The sequence below is a fragment of the Clupea harengus genome, chromosome 12, assembly GCF_900700415.2.
Source record: "Clupea harengus chromosome 12, Ch_v2.0.2, whole genome shotgun sequence".
NCBI classification, from domain to species: Eukaryota; Metazoa; Chordata; class Actinopteri; order Clupeiformes; family Clupeidae; genus Clupea; species Clupea harengus.
Window position 1 is genome coordinate 21,696,098 of NC_045163.1, and position 18,321 is coordinate 21,714,418.

Genomic DNA, 18,321 nt, shown 5'->3' on the forward strand with positions numbered 1-18,321 from the left:
ACGCGTACACACACGTACACACACACACGCATACACACACACACGCACGGTCTCACCCCTGGCTCCCTCTCCAGCCCCAACAAACGCGGTCCCCCCACCTACAGCGAACACATCTCCAAGCGCCTGGCGGCCAGCCCCGCCATCCACGAGGGCCTGCACCCTCCCGGCACGCCGCACCGCTACCGCGAGGCACGCACCGAGTTCCGGCACGACCGCTCGCCCGCGCGCTCCGTCATCGAGCGCGAGAAGTCCCCAGGCCGCGGCGCCGAGCTGCGTGGGGCAGAGCTGAGGCCAGACCGCTCGCCGGGCCGCGCCATGGACCCACGCATGGAGCGCTCGCCCGCCCGTGGCATGGACGTGCGCAGGGAGAGATCCCCCGGGCGCCAGGCCTACGAGGAGCGCCCGCGCCTGCATGCCCAGTCAGGCCGAGCCCCTCTCACTACCGTCAACAAGGTGACTTCTCTCTCAAATCTTTTCTCTAAATCTCTAAGATTTATTTTTGGGCTTTTTGGATATGACAGTGAAGGTTTTGACAGGAAATGAGCTGGAGAGAAAAGGTGGGGAGTGGGATCGGGAAATGACTGCGGGTCGGATTCGAACCCGGGTCCCCGTAGGCGTTCAAGCCCGTTCATGGTCGGGGCTGCTGCTTGTGCCACACTCACATTTTTACATGTATTTCCAAATGTATTCTTACTTTGACATACAACCATACTAGTGTGACAACCAGCATTCATTATCAAGCCAAAGACATGATCAGCTGTAGTGCTAGTCTGTAAAACACTACGGTCTCCTGTGATTGCTTGAACAGCCGAAGTGATTCAATCACAATTGACGTCCCTCTCTCTCCTTCTTTCTTTCTCTCTCTCTCTCTCTTTCTTTCTCTCTCTCTCTCTCTCTTTCTCTGTGTCCTCTGCAGGTATGGGACCAGTCATCAGTGTGAGTGACAGCACATCTACACCAATCAGAGGAGAGGGACACACCTAACGCAACCCCCGACTGGCCTGAAAGGAGACACTACCATATGAATGCCCAATCAGAAGAGTGGGACTGCCTGTAGATGAACCCCACAGGGTAGCAGTCCAAACACACAGCACAATATCTCCTTCGTAGATCCCACAACAATAGACACCGACGCTAAACTCCTTTTGCTTTGGGCCCAAGCGGTGGGCTTATCCTCCGGGCGGTGACTCAAATCATCTGGTGTCCCAAATCTGAAAGCAATGTATTCAGTGACAGGAGGAGAAAAAGGGAAATAAGTAGTTCTGGTCCTCAGCTAGCTATCTTTGGGCCGGTTACGCTCTTTTTTAATTTTCTCTGCCTTCCCCCCCCCTCTCTCTCTCTCTCTCTCTCTCTCTCAACCCTCTCTCTCTCAACCCTTTCTATCTCTTTCAACCCTGTCTCTCTCTCTCTCTCTCAACCCTCTCTCTCTCAACCCTTTCTATCTCTTTCAACCCTGTCTCTCTCTCTCTGCCTCTCCTCTAACTCCTGACTGAGCTCTTGCTTTGAATCTGGCACTCTGCGCTACCCACAATCGCCAGCGGCAGCCTGCTGGCCTTTTTGGAAAGGAGAAATGAACTTTGTATAACTTCAGGATGTCATTTGACTGTACATACTCTAACTCAGTTTTTATAGAGACTAAGGGAATATCAGGCTGGTGAAGCCATAATAACTATTTTTGTTATGTAAAAAGAAGAGATAAAAAAAACATGAAACACATGAGAAATCGTGTTTGTATCGTGCCCTCCTTGAATGTTGAAACTAAATATAAACCACGTAAAATGTCCAGATGTTTGCTTCAAGTGGAACATTTTGCTTGGATGCCAGCAGGTTTTATGCACTCATCCTGTAACAGTGACATACTGGCTTTTAAAAAAGATGAAACTTGAACATTTATATCGTTTTTTTATTTTGCTACAGGCTCCCTCAAATAGTTTTAACTTATTGTCTATATAGCGTTTCAGTTTATTTTGGTAACAGGAGAAAGATGTCGTCTGACTGACCTAAGATTGTTACTGTCGGCAGCTGAAAAGAGCTGAGCAATTTGAACGTGAGCCGTCTTCGTGCGAGCTCTAGCGTCCGTCCGTCCTCTCGACTCGTAGCTATGGTAACCGGTGAACCTCAGGGTCTGCTCCTCTGAAAAATGCCGAAGTGCCACGAACTGCGACCGCCCCAGAATCTAGTCGGCAAGTTCCCTGTACGCTTCTGTCTTTGTAGCATGTAAACGGAAAGGCACTAGACACACTATTTTTTATTTCAGTCGTCCACCTTTTTTGTTAACTCTAACACCTTATTCCACTCCTTCCATTGTGCTCTTAATAATGCAGATGTCTAACAACCGCAGACAGAATTACGCTTTCCATGTAGATTTTTTTTAAATGTTCAAAAGCATTAAATATGAGTACTATTAAAAGAATCTCTATTTCACTGGTCCTTGTGGTGTGTTGTGTTGTGTTTTGTTTGGGTAGTGTGTCAGTTAATGGCACTTTTAATCTAATAGATCATACCTTCGTAAAGCCCTTTGCTCTTTCACTATCTGAATGAATACCCCATACCATGTCTCTGTCTCTGTCTCTCTCTCTTTCTCTCTCTGTCTCTCTGTCTGTCTGTCTCTCTGTCTGTCTGTCTCTCTTTCTGTCTGTCTCTCTCTCTCTCTGTCTGTCTCTCTTTCTGTCTGTCTCTCACTCACACACACACACACACACACACACACACACACACACACACACACACACACACACACACACACACAGATTAACAACTGAGTTTAGGTGGGCAGTGTGTTGTGCTTTAATTCATTCACACACTTTGGGAGCACCACGTCCTCTGCAGGCACCAGTCTCTGAGCACTCCGAGGCCCCACAGACCTGGGGGACCCCCACAGTCTCTGAGCACTCCGAGACCCCACAGACCTGGGGGACCCCCACAGGCTCTCAGCACTCAGCCTGGAGGAAGGGGAGCAAAGCAGCATGGGATACGTGAACAGGAGTCCGACACGACTTGCCATCATCTCATCGCCCGGTCTAAACCGCCTGGGGCCGGGTGCCAAGGTAATGCTCTGTGTCGATTGTCCGTTAACAAACTGACCGGGCACACAGCATAGCAAATCCATCCTCGTCTCTCTCTCTCACTCACACACACACACACACACACACACACACACACACACCCATCTATCTCTCACTTTCGCCTTCTCTCTCTCTCTCTCTCTCAAATAGCTGTACACATGGCATTATATACATAAATTTCATTCACACATTCACACGAACATACTCTTCTGTGTGTGTGCAAACATTCTCTTAGACTCCCAGGCGGCTCATTAGTTAATTCTATGTGTGCACAGAGGGGGGGGGCTGTGGCAGTCTTCTCTGTCCAGGGGGTGAAGACTGACCACGGAGGGGGGTATAAGCCAAGTTGTTGGGTGGGTTTGTCAAAACTGTCTTTGACTGGCTGAAATCTGCTGTTGAAGCTGGCCGTAACTGGCCAAGCTCTGGGGAAGGTTTAGTCGGAGTTAACTCGATCTGTGATTGGCTGATTCTGTCGGGGGGAGGGGGGGGGGCTTCTTTAGTTAGAGCTGGCTGTGATTGGCTTCTCCAGCTCCAGGTCGGCAGGGGGCACGGCGGGGGGCACTGAAGTCAGACGCATGTGTCCGTAGCAGGCCTTGCACACGCGGTTGGGAATAAACAGGTTCTGGCTCGGCACCGCCACCTTCTGGTCACAGCAGCTAGCGCAGAACACATTCCCACAGTTCCTGCATGAGGGAGAAGGACAGAGCAGCGGTTCGTTAGGCACATGCTATTAACAATCTCATACATCCATTTCAACAACTCTAATAATCCATGCTCTGTTACGCAAGGCTTCTGACTACATCATCTCATCAGCCCGAGCGGCACAATGAGATGCTGAGGAAGCGCAAAACGGATGCTGGATCAAATGTTCAAGCTTTCACATCAACGGGGCAGTTATTTTGTACAGCGAAGCACGCTCAAGTGTGGATAAAGCTATTCTGCGTGGAACAGTCGGAATCCTAAAAGCGTGAGAATCCTAGCTCCAGTTTCGGTGGGTGCAGCTTGGCTAAGGGATTGGCTGCTCTCGGGCCAGCCTGAGAGCCCAGTACTTGGCGCTCACTTGCTCATTCTCTCATTCCCTCTCTCCCTCTCTCTCTCTCCCAGACCGTGAGAACCAGCACTTTATCTCCACCCTCCCGCTTCCTCTCAGACCCTTCTTTTTTCGAAAATGAATCCCTGCGTCTGTGGCGGTAATTTTAACGAGAGATCGACATCTTAAAACCGTGCTGGCGAGACTGTCGTCATGACTTGGCCATATTTAGGGAAGCGTGGGGGAGGCAACAAATCCACCAGCGCCGGGATGGATGGGATAATGAGGAGATTAGTGTATTAGCCAGGCGTGTTGATTAAAGCAAGCAGAGTAATTCAACAGACAAAAAGAAACAGACCAAGCAGAGAGGAGGGTGTGAATAGGTTTAGGGATGGAGGGATGATGAGTGGGTGGGTGGAGGAGAAAGAATGGATGGATGGATGGAGAGGAGAGAGGGAGGAAAAGGGGGAGAGGGGGGGGGGGATCTCTCACCAGGCTTCTTCAACAGGCTCTCTGGCACTGCAGAGGAGAGAGGGAAAGACATGAGAGGAGGAGTCAGAAAAGAGGAATGAGATCTAAAGAAAAGCACACTGCCCTGTGTGACCATCCAACTACACTTCACAGACTAGCACACCCAGACTAGCACCACTCTGGCCATAACACGACCTGTCCGAGGGCCAACACACACACACACACCCTTCAAACATGATCAAATTACATGAATTACTCTTACAAGCCAATCAATGACCACTACTCCTCTTGTCTGAGCCACTTCACACTGGGCCTGTACCAGTACAGACGTCACAAGATGCCCCTTTCTGCCAAAAGCAACAGTGCCTCATCCACCTTCTCTTCTCTTCTGCGTGCAGCAGAGCCTCACCTCAACACAAATATAGCCGTTCCCCTTCCCCTTAAATTCCCATCTCCATGTTTGGGAGCTGGCCAGCTGATTGCAAATGGGGGCTGACAGTTGAAGCGATTCGTCTCAGTGCACGGGCATCTAAACTGAACTAGGAGTATCCGCTCACGGGACAATGTAGAGGAATGGTGCACAGAAATAAAAACACACACATACACAGACCGAAGACTTAATCAGGGATTTCTGATGACAAATTGTGTTCCTTTATGGGATAATTATATGGGCCTACGGTTATAGTTTTCCCCAAAGGCATTCACAGTGAACTAAGAGGAAATATATGAGTGTGTGTCCGTGCATTCACCTGCAGTGGTGTTTCCTAGCCGCCAGCCAGAACTTGGTCTCGCATCCATAGCAGTGTGTTGCTAAGTGATCTGGATACCACCTGGTGACCTTCACAGACCAGACAAACAGACTTCAACAACAAATTCACACAGACAATAAGGGCTGACTTCTTCACCCGTGAAGTTCAGGGGAAATGTCAGCAGTGCAAACTCAGACACACACACACATTCACACACACACACACACACACACACACACACACACATGGGGCAGTGCTCTCACCTCCGGTTCCCTCTGCTCCACCTGCTCCCAGCTGCCCTCGGAGAAGAACTCCGTGCTGCAGCGTGACAGACACACCGGCTCCAGATTATTCTCACCGTCTGGGAGAGACGTCTGACAGGACAAGAGGAAGAGGGGGGGGGGGGGTCAGTCAAATCATTCAAAACTTGATAATGCAGAAACTGGACTGGACATGTATGTAACCCAGGCATCACTGAATGGTGTTTAATCTGGTATAACTTGGTTCTTTCAGCCCAAACACTTCAATGTCATCCTACGGGAGACGCCCCTTGGCAGCATGTGTTCCTGAAAACCTACAACCATGGCTGAGTGTGCTGGGCCGGGCTCCGTCAAAGCAGACACCATCACACTGAACTGTTGAAGCAATATGTCTGGCACCATGGCGGAACCATCCTTTAATTGAGTGTGCTTGGTCAGTGGTGGTCTGATTGTGAACCAGGTTCCCACTTGCCACTGAGGTGCGGTGGTATCCATATACTCGAAGTGGCTTAAAGAGAACGTTGGGTAGCGCATGTAACCTCGGTTCTCTGCAGGAGAACGTTATGTACGCGGAGGCGGTGCTCCGTGACGGACAGCGCACTCAGCCATTCAGGCGACGGTTGTAGAGCGTTTTCAGGAATGCATGCCAGAATCGTGTTTTCCTTCAGAGAACTGCATGTGTTCACACATAGGGCATGTGTGACAGTATTCTCACAAGTCTGCAATGGTGTGTGTGTGAGGGTTCCCAGGGGAAACTAAAAACAAAATGATCTCAGCTTGACAATGGCGAACGCTAGCTAGGCAGAGAGAAGCTAATTTGGAAAGGCACATCCGTCTTTCAAATCCATTGTGTGGGAACATTTTGGATTCAGTGTTGATGAGGGTAGGAACAACAAACGTGTGTGTGTGTTAGTCTCACCAGCTCAGCGGGCAGCTCTCCGTTGACTCGTAGCCGGCTCCACAGTTGCTGCACCTGCCACTTGAGGTTCTCCACCTGCTGCTGGTGGCCTGCCTCCATCTGCTGCAGACGCACCTGCACCGCGTCGCTGTGCACGCTCAGCCCGTCCTCCTCCATGTGTCCAGCAGGGGGAGCCGCAGCCCCAGCTCCGCGAGGTACGACCCCCGAGGCCCTGCAGGGGGGAAGGAGGCCGCACGGGGAGGTTCCTGACGTCTGCCTGCTGAGGGGCCGGCGGGAGCCATTGGGCGTGGGGTGGGTCTCCCCGTTGCACACAGCAGGGGAGGGGGAGAGGGGATGCAAGGCACCGTGGGAAGGCAAGTGGAGGCCATTGAGAGTCCGGGGTGGCTCCGGCAGTGCAGGGCAGACCGGGAAGGCGGGCTGTGTTTGGGGCTCTTGAGGGGGAGTGTGGGGGTGTGCTGGAGCTTCTTCCTCTGTCTCAAGGGGGCTCTGCTCCTCAGGGTGCCCAGCACAAGGGTTTGCGGACGGGGGTTCACCGTCCTCCTCTGATTGGCCGTTGCAGTGGCCATTAATTATGTGACCGGCGGGCAAGGGCATGGTGTTGGTTGGCTCACTATTGGCGAACTCTAGAGCCTGCTCGACCATCTCCTCGCAGAGTTGGGTGATGGGGTCCTGAGGACCCTGTGCAGGCACTGCGGAGGACACCTCGGAAGGAGAGGGTGTGGAGAGGGTGGAGGGAGTGATGTCTTCACTGATGTCCTCGGAGAGAGGGGCGCTGGACAAAGCCCCGCCCTCTTCCCGGGCTTCCTGTAGGATGTGCTCCATCTGAGCTGCGACCACGCCCTCCGCCATGGACAGGCCCGCCTCCTGGGATGTCCCCGCCTCCTCAGTCTCGTCGTCGATTGGCTCGTCGCTCGTCTCTGCCCGGTCACTCGGCTCCTCTCCATCTAACCTCTCCTCCAGTCCCGTCTCAGAGTCCTGCTGCTCTGGGCTGGGACTGGCCTCGTGGTCCAGACCGTTCATACTCTCAGCATCATCTGGCGATGTTGCCATAGCAACCTCCAGGGCCCGGAGGTTGGGGTCGCTGGAGCGACGGCTAGGTGGAGGTCCTCCCTCACAGGCTAATGTCAGGTCATCAACAGAACGCGTCTTCGGAAGCCTACGCTCACAAAAGCACGCACACACACACACACACACACACACACACACACAGAGGGAGAAACAAATTAGAGTGATCCGCTCACAGCCTCTACTGTTTTAATGGATTCTCAGAAACTCAGTAAATGACTCCTAGTAAACTGGTACCAGAAATCAGCTCTGATTCAACTACCCAGAGTGTCTAAGTGCTAATCTTCCCCATTACCAGTGGTATAGATGACATAAAAGCCTTTATAATGGATGAGAGAGGTTTATATCACCCCTGTTGTAGTGCTAATGTGCCCCATTACCAGTGGTATAGATGACATATAAACCTCTCATCCATTATAAAGGCTTTTATCACCCCTGTTGTAGGGCGTGGCCTCACCTGCCGTTGGGCGTGTCCTCAGAGGACGCTTTGTGGGCGGGGTAAGGAGCACATGACTCCTCGCAGGGTGTGGAGGGGGAGGAGCTGGCCAGGTAGACGCCGCTCCACAGCATCAGGTTGCGCACGTGGCATACTGGATGCAGCACCTACACACACACACACACACACACACACACACAGAACATTATTTGTCTTGAAACCAAGAGCAAAACAAGCGCATGAAGCTGGGTCTGAGTGTGTGTGGAGAGGAGCTCACCGTCTCGGAGTGTGGTGAGTAGAGAATGTTCCGGAAGGCTCGGTGCGTGGGGCGCAGCAGTGACCACACGGAGCAGGTCCTCTGCTGCACACAGTTCTCCTCCCGCTCCTTCCCACTGTTGCACAGGAACGTCCCAAACAGACAGGAGTACACGTGCTGCGCCAACTTCACCTGGGCACACACACGCACACATACATACAAACAAGCACACATACACACATTTCAGCATTTAATGACAAAAGGACAGTGACATCTTCAAAGATTCCAAAACAGTTTAAAAATAGCTCCTCAAAAACGTGACCTGCACCCTCAGATCAGTCAACAACAAGACAGGTGCACTTCAAACTGAAGCTAAATTTCACACTGATAAGAGGAAACTACTTTCACATTCAAAATGAGAGGGATGTGAGTAGTACAAGTACAAAGAGAGAAAAACCAACCTGATAAGACGGTCAAGAAGTGTTCACAGAAAAGAACAAATGATCCATTACCTACTAAACGCAACAGACTGATACTCATCTGCATTAGACTTTAAGGCTTTCCTAAACAGGACTGATATGAAGAACTAAACCAGAACAAATGTACCTTCTCTCGCTTGCTCTCTTTCTTTCTCTCTCTCTGTCTTTCTTTTTTTCTCTCTTTCTCTCACACACATACACACAGGTGTCATGACACCATAGCACTAATAGAGGACTATCTCTAGACATCAACTTGGACCTTCATTTCATGTTAGGTGCAGGCATGACACTGACAGCAGTCACTGAGGCGCCACCTGCGGGTGGTGCTGTGTATCTCACCAGGAAGGCCTCGTTGAACTGGAAGGAGCAGGGGAACTGCCTATGCAGCTGGTGCACGCAGTCCAACCACTGCAGAAAGACGGGGCAGCGCTCGTTCACGTCGTCCGCCTTCTCGCCGTGGCCGCAGCGGTCGCCGAACTTGTGGCCGAAGTCCAGCCACTCCGTCTCCACCAGCACCTGGAAGCCCTGCCAATGGGAGCGGCCAGGACAGGAGGAGGCGGAGTTAAAGTTTGTGATGCAGCCTATCGAAGCAATATGGTTTGCATGAAATATACTAATTCCATTTTACGAAGTTCCACTCCTGTTTTTCTCTGTGACTAATAAGACAGGACTATAGGCAGCAGTAGGGAGTTCTGGTCTTAAACTACCGAGCAGACTACCTAATATGCATGCAAAAACCAACAGCTTTAAACACCTTAACGGAAAAAAAACAACCATAAAAACAATTAGCCTTCCTGACACATTTGGTATGTGGCTACGCATAGTTAGAATGTTCTGTGCATTTCTTTCTCTACCTTCCTGTGCACACAAGTCTCTACCTTCCTGTGCACACATTGTTGAGGTATGTCTGTCTGGTAAACATACATCACATGTCTCTCCAGCCCTTCACTGGAAATACGTGCACATTTCTGAGGCCATTCTGCAGGTGCGATAGGAGTGCCTGTCAATGTTCTGGTCTCCTTGTGCTCAGCCTTGTTTGCATGTCACACCCCCCTCTATTATAAGCTCTGTGTGGGTGGATATGCTGTGCGGCTGGTCAGGTGAGAAGGCATGCATTTACAAACAGCATACTTCTACTGCTGCCTGGTCTGATGCTAGGGGCGATAGTGGTTCAGGAGGTAGAGGAGTCGTTCGGCAATCAGAAAAGTTGCTCTTTCGATCCCGACTCCTCCTGACCGTGTTTCAAAGTGTCCTTGAGCTTGACACTGAACCCCCAAACGCTTGCGTGGTAGCCTCCGCCATCAGTGTGTGAATGAGTAGATGTGTGAGGCATTAACCTGTAAAGCACTTTGAGTGTTCTATGAGTAGAAAAGCGCTATATAAATGCAGTCCATTTACCATTTACCAGTCCACTAGAGGGGCCACCCTGCTAATGGAAGCTAACTGAGCGCTCACTGGTCACTGGTAAAAGACTGTTTGGACTTGATCACGGTTTCAATGTCATGTCTTTACTTTATCGGCAGACCTAGGCATTTAAATATGACCCCTCAGCACCATGTTCTAAGTCTATATATCCCCCCCTCCTCTCCTCTCCTCTCCTCTCTGACCTCTACGGTGCGGTAAAAGGGATCCAGCAGGAGTTTGGACAGCGCCACGATCTGGGGCGTGCGGTCCCAGCCGTCGGAGCAGTGCACCAGCACGGGCCTGCGGTCACGGTCCACCGCGTTCACCACCAACAGCGCCGCCTTCAGCAGCAGAGACAAGTGCTGCAGCCATTTAGTGCTCTCCAGAGCAGACAGCCAGCTGGGGACACAGGGGGAGACAGATAGAGATGGAGAGACAGATAGAGGAGAGGAGAGAGAGGGGGAGACAGATAGAGAGAGAGAGAGAGGGGGAGACAGATAGAGAGAGGAAGAGAGGAGAGACAGATAAGAGATAAAGAGAGGGAGAGGGGGAATGTGACATGACGGAGGTTATTCAGACAACCAGTCGTGATAAAGTGTCTTTAAAAAAAAGGTTTTGATCTAATTTTGTTCTTCCATGATGTGAATGTTGAATAGAGGTTAGCACAACCCAAGTGAAGCCCAGGGCTGGAATGTGGGTGTGTGTGGGGGAGTGGGGACTCACTTGGCTGGGTCAGGCACCTGGGCACAGAGCGAACGCAGGCACTGGAAGCTCTTCCTGATGGAGTGGATGTTGGCCATGCCCATGAACACCACCTCACAGTTGGGGTAATACTCTACAGTCAGACACACATGACGAGACCTCACATGAGAGTATGCCCACATGACGAGACCTCACATGAGAGTATGCCCACATGAGAGTATGCCCACATGCACACACTCACATACCACTCCACACAGTTGCAGCAGTACTCCAGACCAGACCTGATTGGTGCTCTTCTAAAGAATTAGAACTGCAGACTCATACACACAGGCACCCAATCTATTTCTCCTCCTGTCTGTAGAGCGCTGTAGAGCGCCACGTTCAAACCCTTCCATTAGCCTGTACCTGGACACTCGCAGCCACCTCCTTTCGCCCGATTGGCTACTGCCGCAGCGTATGACCTGGCGTCCAATATCAGCAGCTTCTCTGGAGGGGTGGCTGCTGGCTCCGCCTCCGCCTCCACATCACCATTGGCAACAACGGTATCTGTGATAGACAACAAAAAAAAAAAAAAAACATTTCTGCCGTGTGCCAGAAAAACAGATGTGCGATATAAAGGGTAACCCTTAATTCTACTGTAATGCACCTCATTCTGAAATAAAATGATTTCTTTTGTGAACCTGTGTTCTCAAACGGTAAACTCATCTTTGCCGACACACAGAGATGCACACACATGAAGAGAAAGTGCATTTCTGTGCAAGTACAGACCTGCATTGCCATTTGTGATGTTGGTGTGTGCGTGACCGCAGGAGCCGTTGCTAAGCGGGGTGAGCGCGTTGCCATTGGAGGAACAGGCCTTGGCGATGGCCTGCACCAGCTGCTCATCCTCCGCGTTCCGCCACCCCCACCAGCTCACCTCCGGCTGCCCGCACCGACCAATCACAGCGCCCGTGCTCTGGTGCCTGGATGGGCAGACAGAAAACATCATCAGGCCACACATCCACACTCACACATACCTTTACACATCCACACTCACACATACACTTACACATCCACATCCACACTCACACTTACACATCCACACTCACACATACACTCACACATCCACTTACACATCCACACTCACACATACACTTACACATCCACATCCACACTCACACTTACACTTACACATCCACACTCACACATACACTCACACATCTACACTCACACATCCACTTACACATCCACACTCACACTTTCACACTCACACTCACACATCCACACTCACATTTGGATTTCATAATGTCTGTTCATGGTCAACGCTCATATCACTCATTGCCAAACTGATTTATACTTCAGCATGTAGATCTATTGCGAACATCTCACACACTGTTTTGTTATCCTAACAAGGCCAATACTTATAATACACACACACGCACACACACACACCTGTATACCACCACAGGGAACCTCTTCCAGGAGCGGAAGGCAGCCACATTCTCCAGCTCCTTGTCGGTGACCCACGCTGGCACCAGAAGGAGCTCCGGGTAGCTGGAGCAGAGCCTAGACCAGACACACCAGAGCACAGCAGGGCAGGAGTCAAACACCATGGCCCGCCTCATCAACTCCTCATAACCCTGACCACACTCGCCTCATCAACTCCTCATAACCCTGACCCTAACCCTTAACCACACTCTATGAGTGAGAGACAGCCAAACATCAGATCAGAGGCCTCTGCCTGACATCTGGGACAGCCCTGTGTTTGTTTGGCAACAGTGTGGAAAGACATAACACTGTCTTAACATAACACTTATTGTTTGCGTGAGTGGCTAATCCTACTGAGGATTGTAACTGAATTACATACAATAATGTGTCCGCTTTGCCCATAAATCATTTGAAAAAACTTAATTCCACACATTTAAAGATCATAATAATAATAATAATTTATGGAGGTGTTGTCCTGTGTAGCATTCCTAACAAGCGTGACTAATATTCCATGGTTGCAGCACAAAGTTCTCTGTTCTGTAAATGCCTAAGACAAGACAAAATGGTCTGGTTTAGAGATCACATATAAAGCGCCTGAGTGCTCTGACATCCTAAGTGATCTGTGTCAGAAAAGTGTAGCTGTCTGTTCGGACTCTCTCGTTGGTTTCTTATGTGAGAATCTTTTCTCGAGTCTGAGTGCTGTAAGTGCCTGTCTAGTCCTTCACAGGGACACACTGTCTGAGGGGCAGAGGGAGGCAGATGTCACCTGAAGCCGCGGTTGATTTCAGATATCCTCCATGTGCCGTGCGTTTCAAATCCCATGCGCTCCACCTCGTTCTTGAAGCGAGACGTCACATGGTCACCTAAGCGATGACAGACGAGGGGGCGAGGGGATTATGAGTGCTGGAACGCCGGAGATGTTAATAATGTGAGTGGGGATTGAGGGTGATTTAGCTTTTGGTGTGACGAGGCGTGAACAGGTATGCAGGCATGACTCACACACTCGGAGCTGACATCCGAGCTATAAGCCAGGTGCGGGACAGTGTGAATGTGTGTGCAGCTCTGTGCAAAAGATTGGTGTGTGTGTGTGTGTGTGTGTGTGTGTGTGTGCGTGCGTGCGTGCGTGCGTTACCCACTCTGCAGATCTCATCATGAGGCTGCTGTTGCTCCTGATTGTGAGTGAATGCAAGAGTGTGTGTGTGTGTGTGTGTGTGTGTGTGTGAGCCTGCTGCTGCTCCTCAACCTCAGTGTGTGTGTGTGTGTGTGTGTGTGTGTGTGTGTGTGTGTGTGTTACCTGCTCTGCAGATGTCACTGTGAGGCTGCTGCTGCTCCTCCGTGTGAGCGTGGAAAGAGAAGGCGAAGAGCTGGTCCAGCCGCGGCGGCGGGCGAGCCACGGCCCCCAGACGCTTGACCCACTCCTGGCACTGCTCCGCCTGTGCAAACTGACACCTGCCCCCAGGGTCAGAGGTCAGAGGTCACGCACACAACTCAAACACATCATGACTGCTAGCTGTCATAAGTCACCAAGGAAATGCATCAAACCCATGGAGCAGCTATGCATCTTCATCTCATCACAATGTTGCTTTCCGTTACAATCCATCAAATATTTATTGATCCATTAAAGTAATACATAAAGCAACAACGATGGAACCGTCTATAAGGCCTTCTGATGTCGCAGTGTTGGTTCCGTACCTGATGACCTTGCAGTCCTTGCAGATGACCTGCAGCTGGAACATGTCCCGGCACTCCACGCTCTCGATCAGCTGCAGGGGAACCTGAGAGAGAGAGAGAGAGAGAGAGAGAGAGAGAGAGAAAAAAAAAGAGAGGGTGGAAGGTGAGGGCTGGAAGCTGGAGGTGGTGCTTTATCAGAGCTGCGGCCCCTCTGGAGAACAGGGCAGACAGGCCTGCGTGAGAAGCCCCAGGCACAGTCTAGCAGACGCATTGGTGGCTCCACTGAGACCGCGCTAACCAATCAGCACCCAGCGGTCCAGACAGACAGCGGTCCAGAGCGAGCCGTGCAACACTGCTTGTCTGGGTGATACATTCTTCTGGGGGTTTTAATAGCAGGTTGAGCTAAATTCAACATAGACAGTCTTGCTGACAACAACCTGATGAGGAAGTGCCTTAACAAACTGTCAACTTGAGACAATCTCAATCTTACACCAGTGCCATCCCCATTCATTCCGAGCAGACCAAAATAGCCCTGAACACTCAAATGTCCCCCATGGGTGAGCTCATGTTGAATTGCTGAGATAGCTTCCACAAAAGGCACACACAAAGGCAAGACGGCATGATGGAGCCTGAGGTTTACTCCGCTCTCCCCACTCAGACATTCAGGCTGGTCTGTCTGTCTGTCCCTGTGTGTGTGTGTGTGTGTGTGTGTGTGTGTGTGTGTGTGTGTGTGTGTGTGTGTGTGTGTGTGGTCTGTGTGTCTGTGCGTTGTTGGCGCGGGCTCGACTGCTGTCTCTCTTGTCCCTGACACGCAGGCACGTGTGATGGCAGTCGCCTCTGGCTCAGCTGCCTGGCCATATCATGCACGTTGCACATGCACAGCCTCTCCTGTTCACACTGTCCAACTGTTGACTGTCTGACGCACAGCATGAGAACAACCCGCCGCATTCACACATGTGTGCGGTCTGTCTGTCTGTCTGTGTGTGTGTGTGTGTGTGCGGTCTGTCTGTCTGTGTGTGTGTGTACAGACTGGATATCAGTGGGTTGGTGATAAGGGAGTCATATTGGTGCCAACCACACTGATAAAAGCCTCTACTGCTTCCTGCGAAAAGCTTGCAAAACCTGTGTGTTCATCGTGACCTTCACGCCACTGGTTTTTACTCTGGTCTGAACATGAGCCGTCAGTCTGGGTCTGTGCGACTGCTTGTTAGAAGCCTGTGCCCATCAACCTGGTCTCTGGAGAGCCTACACAAAATCCTCACCTGGTCTGTGGCTTCTGCAAAGTTTTAAGGAACAAGCATTCAGGCACTGTCATTTCGAGAGTGTATCTCAACTCCTGTCATACTGACCGACCACCTCTCTCCTGTCTGCTTGTCTAGAGGACTCTCCCTCTCCCTCTTTCCACCTCTGCTGCAGTGCCCTTCACTGGCTGAGGCGTGACTCAGTCTCTGCATGACTCGCCTATTCCCAGAGCCTTACATCAGGCTCCAGCCATCCCACAGGTCTTCCCTGCCACACCGCGCCACGCATGCTGACAGCAGTGAGACACGCAGTGAGACACGGGGCAGACACACGGGGCAGGGCTGCTGAAGCTATCTATATCACACCCTGTCACGGCAGGCCTGTCCCTTACGGCCGAGAGATGCCACTCACACAGTAGGAGCCACAGACATGCCTACTGTACTGTGTTCTAAACAGCTGATGTCAGCTATGTAAAGAAGGAATTTGTTTTGCAAAGTGAAAGACCATGTATGTATGTGAGTAAGAAAAGTATATGATGATACATCATCTAAAAATAAACACAGTCTCCCAGAGACAGAGAGTTGCCTTATTCATTATGGTTCAGAAATGATATTTATGGGTGTAATGCCATGGTTTTGCAACATGCAAATACTGCTGTCAGCAGTGTGGCAGTTAACAGCAGTGATGTTATGGGCTAAATGTGCTGTGTTTAAAATGCTCTCTGTCTCTGTGGTTTAGGTCTGGTTTCCTGTGGTGTATTCTAAGAGAGAGAGAAAGAGAGAGAGATAGAGAGAGGGGGAGGAAAAGAGGAACAGAGGGAGAGAGAGACAGACACAAAGAGAGAGAGAAAGAGGTTCCTCCCATAAAAACCACACTCACATTGATGACACTCTCTTTGAACTTGATGTGCAGCCGGTAGCTGGACATGGCGATGATGGCAACCTCCGCTCTGCCCACATACTCCACACACTCCTCATGAAGCTCCGAGAAGGGGACCTACATGTGTACACACACACACACACACACACACACACTTAGAGTCTATTCAATCATTGTCACATTTGCATGCCTGCTTTATGTAAAAGGAATATTGATATGATTATATGCTTGCTTGCATGTTTCTGTATGTGTGTGTGTGTGTGTGTGTGTGTGTGTGTGTGTGTGTGAAAGTGTGTGTCTTTCTCTCCCACCTGCAGGTTGTCTTCCTCCAGCACAGGGGTCTTCCTGGAGAGGGGCAGGCTGGCCCTGCCTGCCTCTGGACTCTGCTGGTCCTCCTCATCCTGACAAACAGGAAGAGCTAAGTCAGTTCCGACACCCCCTCACTGCTGCCACCAGTCCAGCCGCTGCAGCGGCATCCAGACCAGATCACTCAGTTAATGGCAGGTAACAGTGTTCCGTACACAACAGGGTACACCGCAGTGTCCCACATAGTTCAACTAACAATCAAATATTATTTTAAAATGCACACGGGTAAGTGAAAATCTATACACCACTACAAACTGTGCCTTGTCTTCTTTGATATGAACCGTTCAAGGGAGGATCCACGTTTTGTGCTGAGAGTTTTAAGTAAATATCAGGAGACCACTGGTTTTTTTTTTTTTTATTAAAGTGGCAGTAGGTAGAACGTTCATGCCATAACCCTGGGTGTAGAGGAGCTTTCTTTGAATGAGATGATATTTCAGACCTCAAGATAAAACGTCAAGTAAGCTTGAATGTTACACTAAACTCGCACGGATAACTGTTACGGTTGGTATTATTTGTGTACAGGGTGCTGTTACCAATAACATTGATCTGTTCAGCAATTCTGGCATTAGGTCCAAGTATTTTGTAGCTAATCACCTCCCCAGACGAATGAGACCATTGGTCAATGTATTGACCAATCACACAGATGTACAGATGCTGTTAACCCTTCAGACTGCTCCTCAGAGGTTACGGTCATATCCTCACTACAGTACCGCTGTAGAAACAAGGCTACATTCATCTAATATCTCTCTAGCTAGACATATACACAGTAGTTGAATGTAATGCCACATCATTTTTGTGTTGTCCTTATGACATGCTGAATAAAGTATTTCAGAACCAAATGGCGCACAGTTTGAGACTGCTATGGCGGAGTAAAGGGTTTAATAGCAGTAAAGGATGGGAACATGGCCGCGCAGGTCGACCTGTGACACAGTGAGGGTGTAAGCCATGGCAGGAACAAGCGTTACCATGGCTCCCGTGGTGGAGAGAGGGGTCACACTCGTGAGAACACCAGCCCTTTGTGTTGCAGGGAGCTCGAGGCTGGCAGAGAACACGGATCCCGAAACTCAGGCAGGAGGGGTCACACGGAGAACTGGAGCAGACAGAGAGAGAGAGAGAAAGAAAAGAGAGAGAGAGAGAGAGAGAACGGAACTGTAAGGAATACTTCAGCATTACATCATACACCATCGTTTCTTTTAAACACATAATAACTCCAAACTCCATCATTTGAACAGCACTTCCTATATTCTGTCTGCTTCATCTCTATCGGATGAACAGTGGCGTGCCTCTGTGCTCAGTCTTAGGCCCTTGGCGAGATGAGTGGCTGTACTTGTAAAACTGTAAGCAAACAAGTCACTTCAACATGCACACTGGGAGAGGCCATCTCTATTCCCAGCAGCAGATTTAGAGAAACATACACACAAACACCCACACAGACATACACACAAACATACACACAAACACCCACACAAACAAACATACACACAAACAAACAGGAGGAGGGTGTGATACAGCCACAGGCAAAAACGGCTTTCATATAGATTGATACCACACAAGAGTTCCATGGCCCCAAAGCCTTACCTACCAAACAAGCCCAAACACCCAAACACACACACACACACACACACACACACACACACACACACACACACACACACACACACACACACACACACACACACACACACACACACACACACACACACCCCCACCACGCAACCATGCAGAAATTAAATATGGGTTGTGTCTGAGTAATGATACAGTGAAGCCATCTGACAGTGAACAACTTCATGAAGCTCAGATGAATCTCTGATAAACTACAGAGACTCCAGTGTAAGGAGGCACAGCTTGAGGAGGAGTGGT

General features: G+C 50.3%; 2 protein-coding genes across 7 annotated transcripts in view; one reads left to right on the plus strand and one right to left on the minus strand.

Annotated features, from left to right (window-relative positions):
* Positions 1-1,384, plus strand: part of cita (citron rho-interacting serine/threonine kinase a) — a 74,928-nt gene extending 73,544 nt beyond the window's left edge. For 4 of the 5 annotated variants that reach the window (XM_031577504.2, XM_031577507.2, XM_031577505.2 and 1 more), the window contains 2 exons: positions 75-453; positions 917-1,384. In XM_031577504.2, coding sequence (XP_031433364.1) covers positions 75-453; positions 917-940 — 403 coding nt within the window. In that variant the 3' untranslated portion in view covers positions 941-1,384. The remainder of the gene's footprint in view (positions 1-74; positions 454-916) is intronic. The other variant, XM_031577506.2, reaches the window with a different exon arrangement.
* Positions 1,385-3,346: 1,962 nt separating this feature from the next.
* LOC105902545 (myotubularin-related protein 3) lies at positions 3,347-17,552 on the minus strand. Of its 2 annotated transcripts, XM_031577525.2 has the most exons (19): positions 17,427-17,552; positions 16,407-16,496; positions 16,096-16,212; positions 13,996-14,078; positions 13,598-13,752; positions 13,070-13,166; positions 12,268-12,381; positions 11,605-11,798; positions 11,242-11,382; positions 10,858-10,969; positions 10,338-10,533; positions 9,070-9,255; positions 8,273-8,443; positions 8,017-8,162; positions 6,495-7,650; positions 5,579-5,689; positions 5,316-5,404; positions 4,588-4,614; positions 3,347-3,748 (listed from the first exon to the last, which is right to left on the minus strand). In XM_031577525.2, the coding sequence occupies exons 1-19, from the start codon at positions 17,427-17,429 to the stop codon at positions 3,562-3,564; spliced, it is 3,375 nt and encodes a 1,124-aa protein (XP_031433385.1). In that variant the 5' UTR covers positions 17,430-17,552; the 3' UTR covers positions 3,347-3,561. The 2 variants fall into 2 exon arrangements, with proteins under 2 accessions (XP_031433385.1, XP_031433386.1); XM_031577526.2 differs by lacking the exon at positions 4,588-4,614.
* Positions 17,553-18,321: the final 769 nt, after the last annotated feature.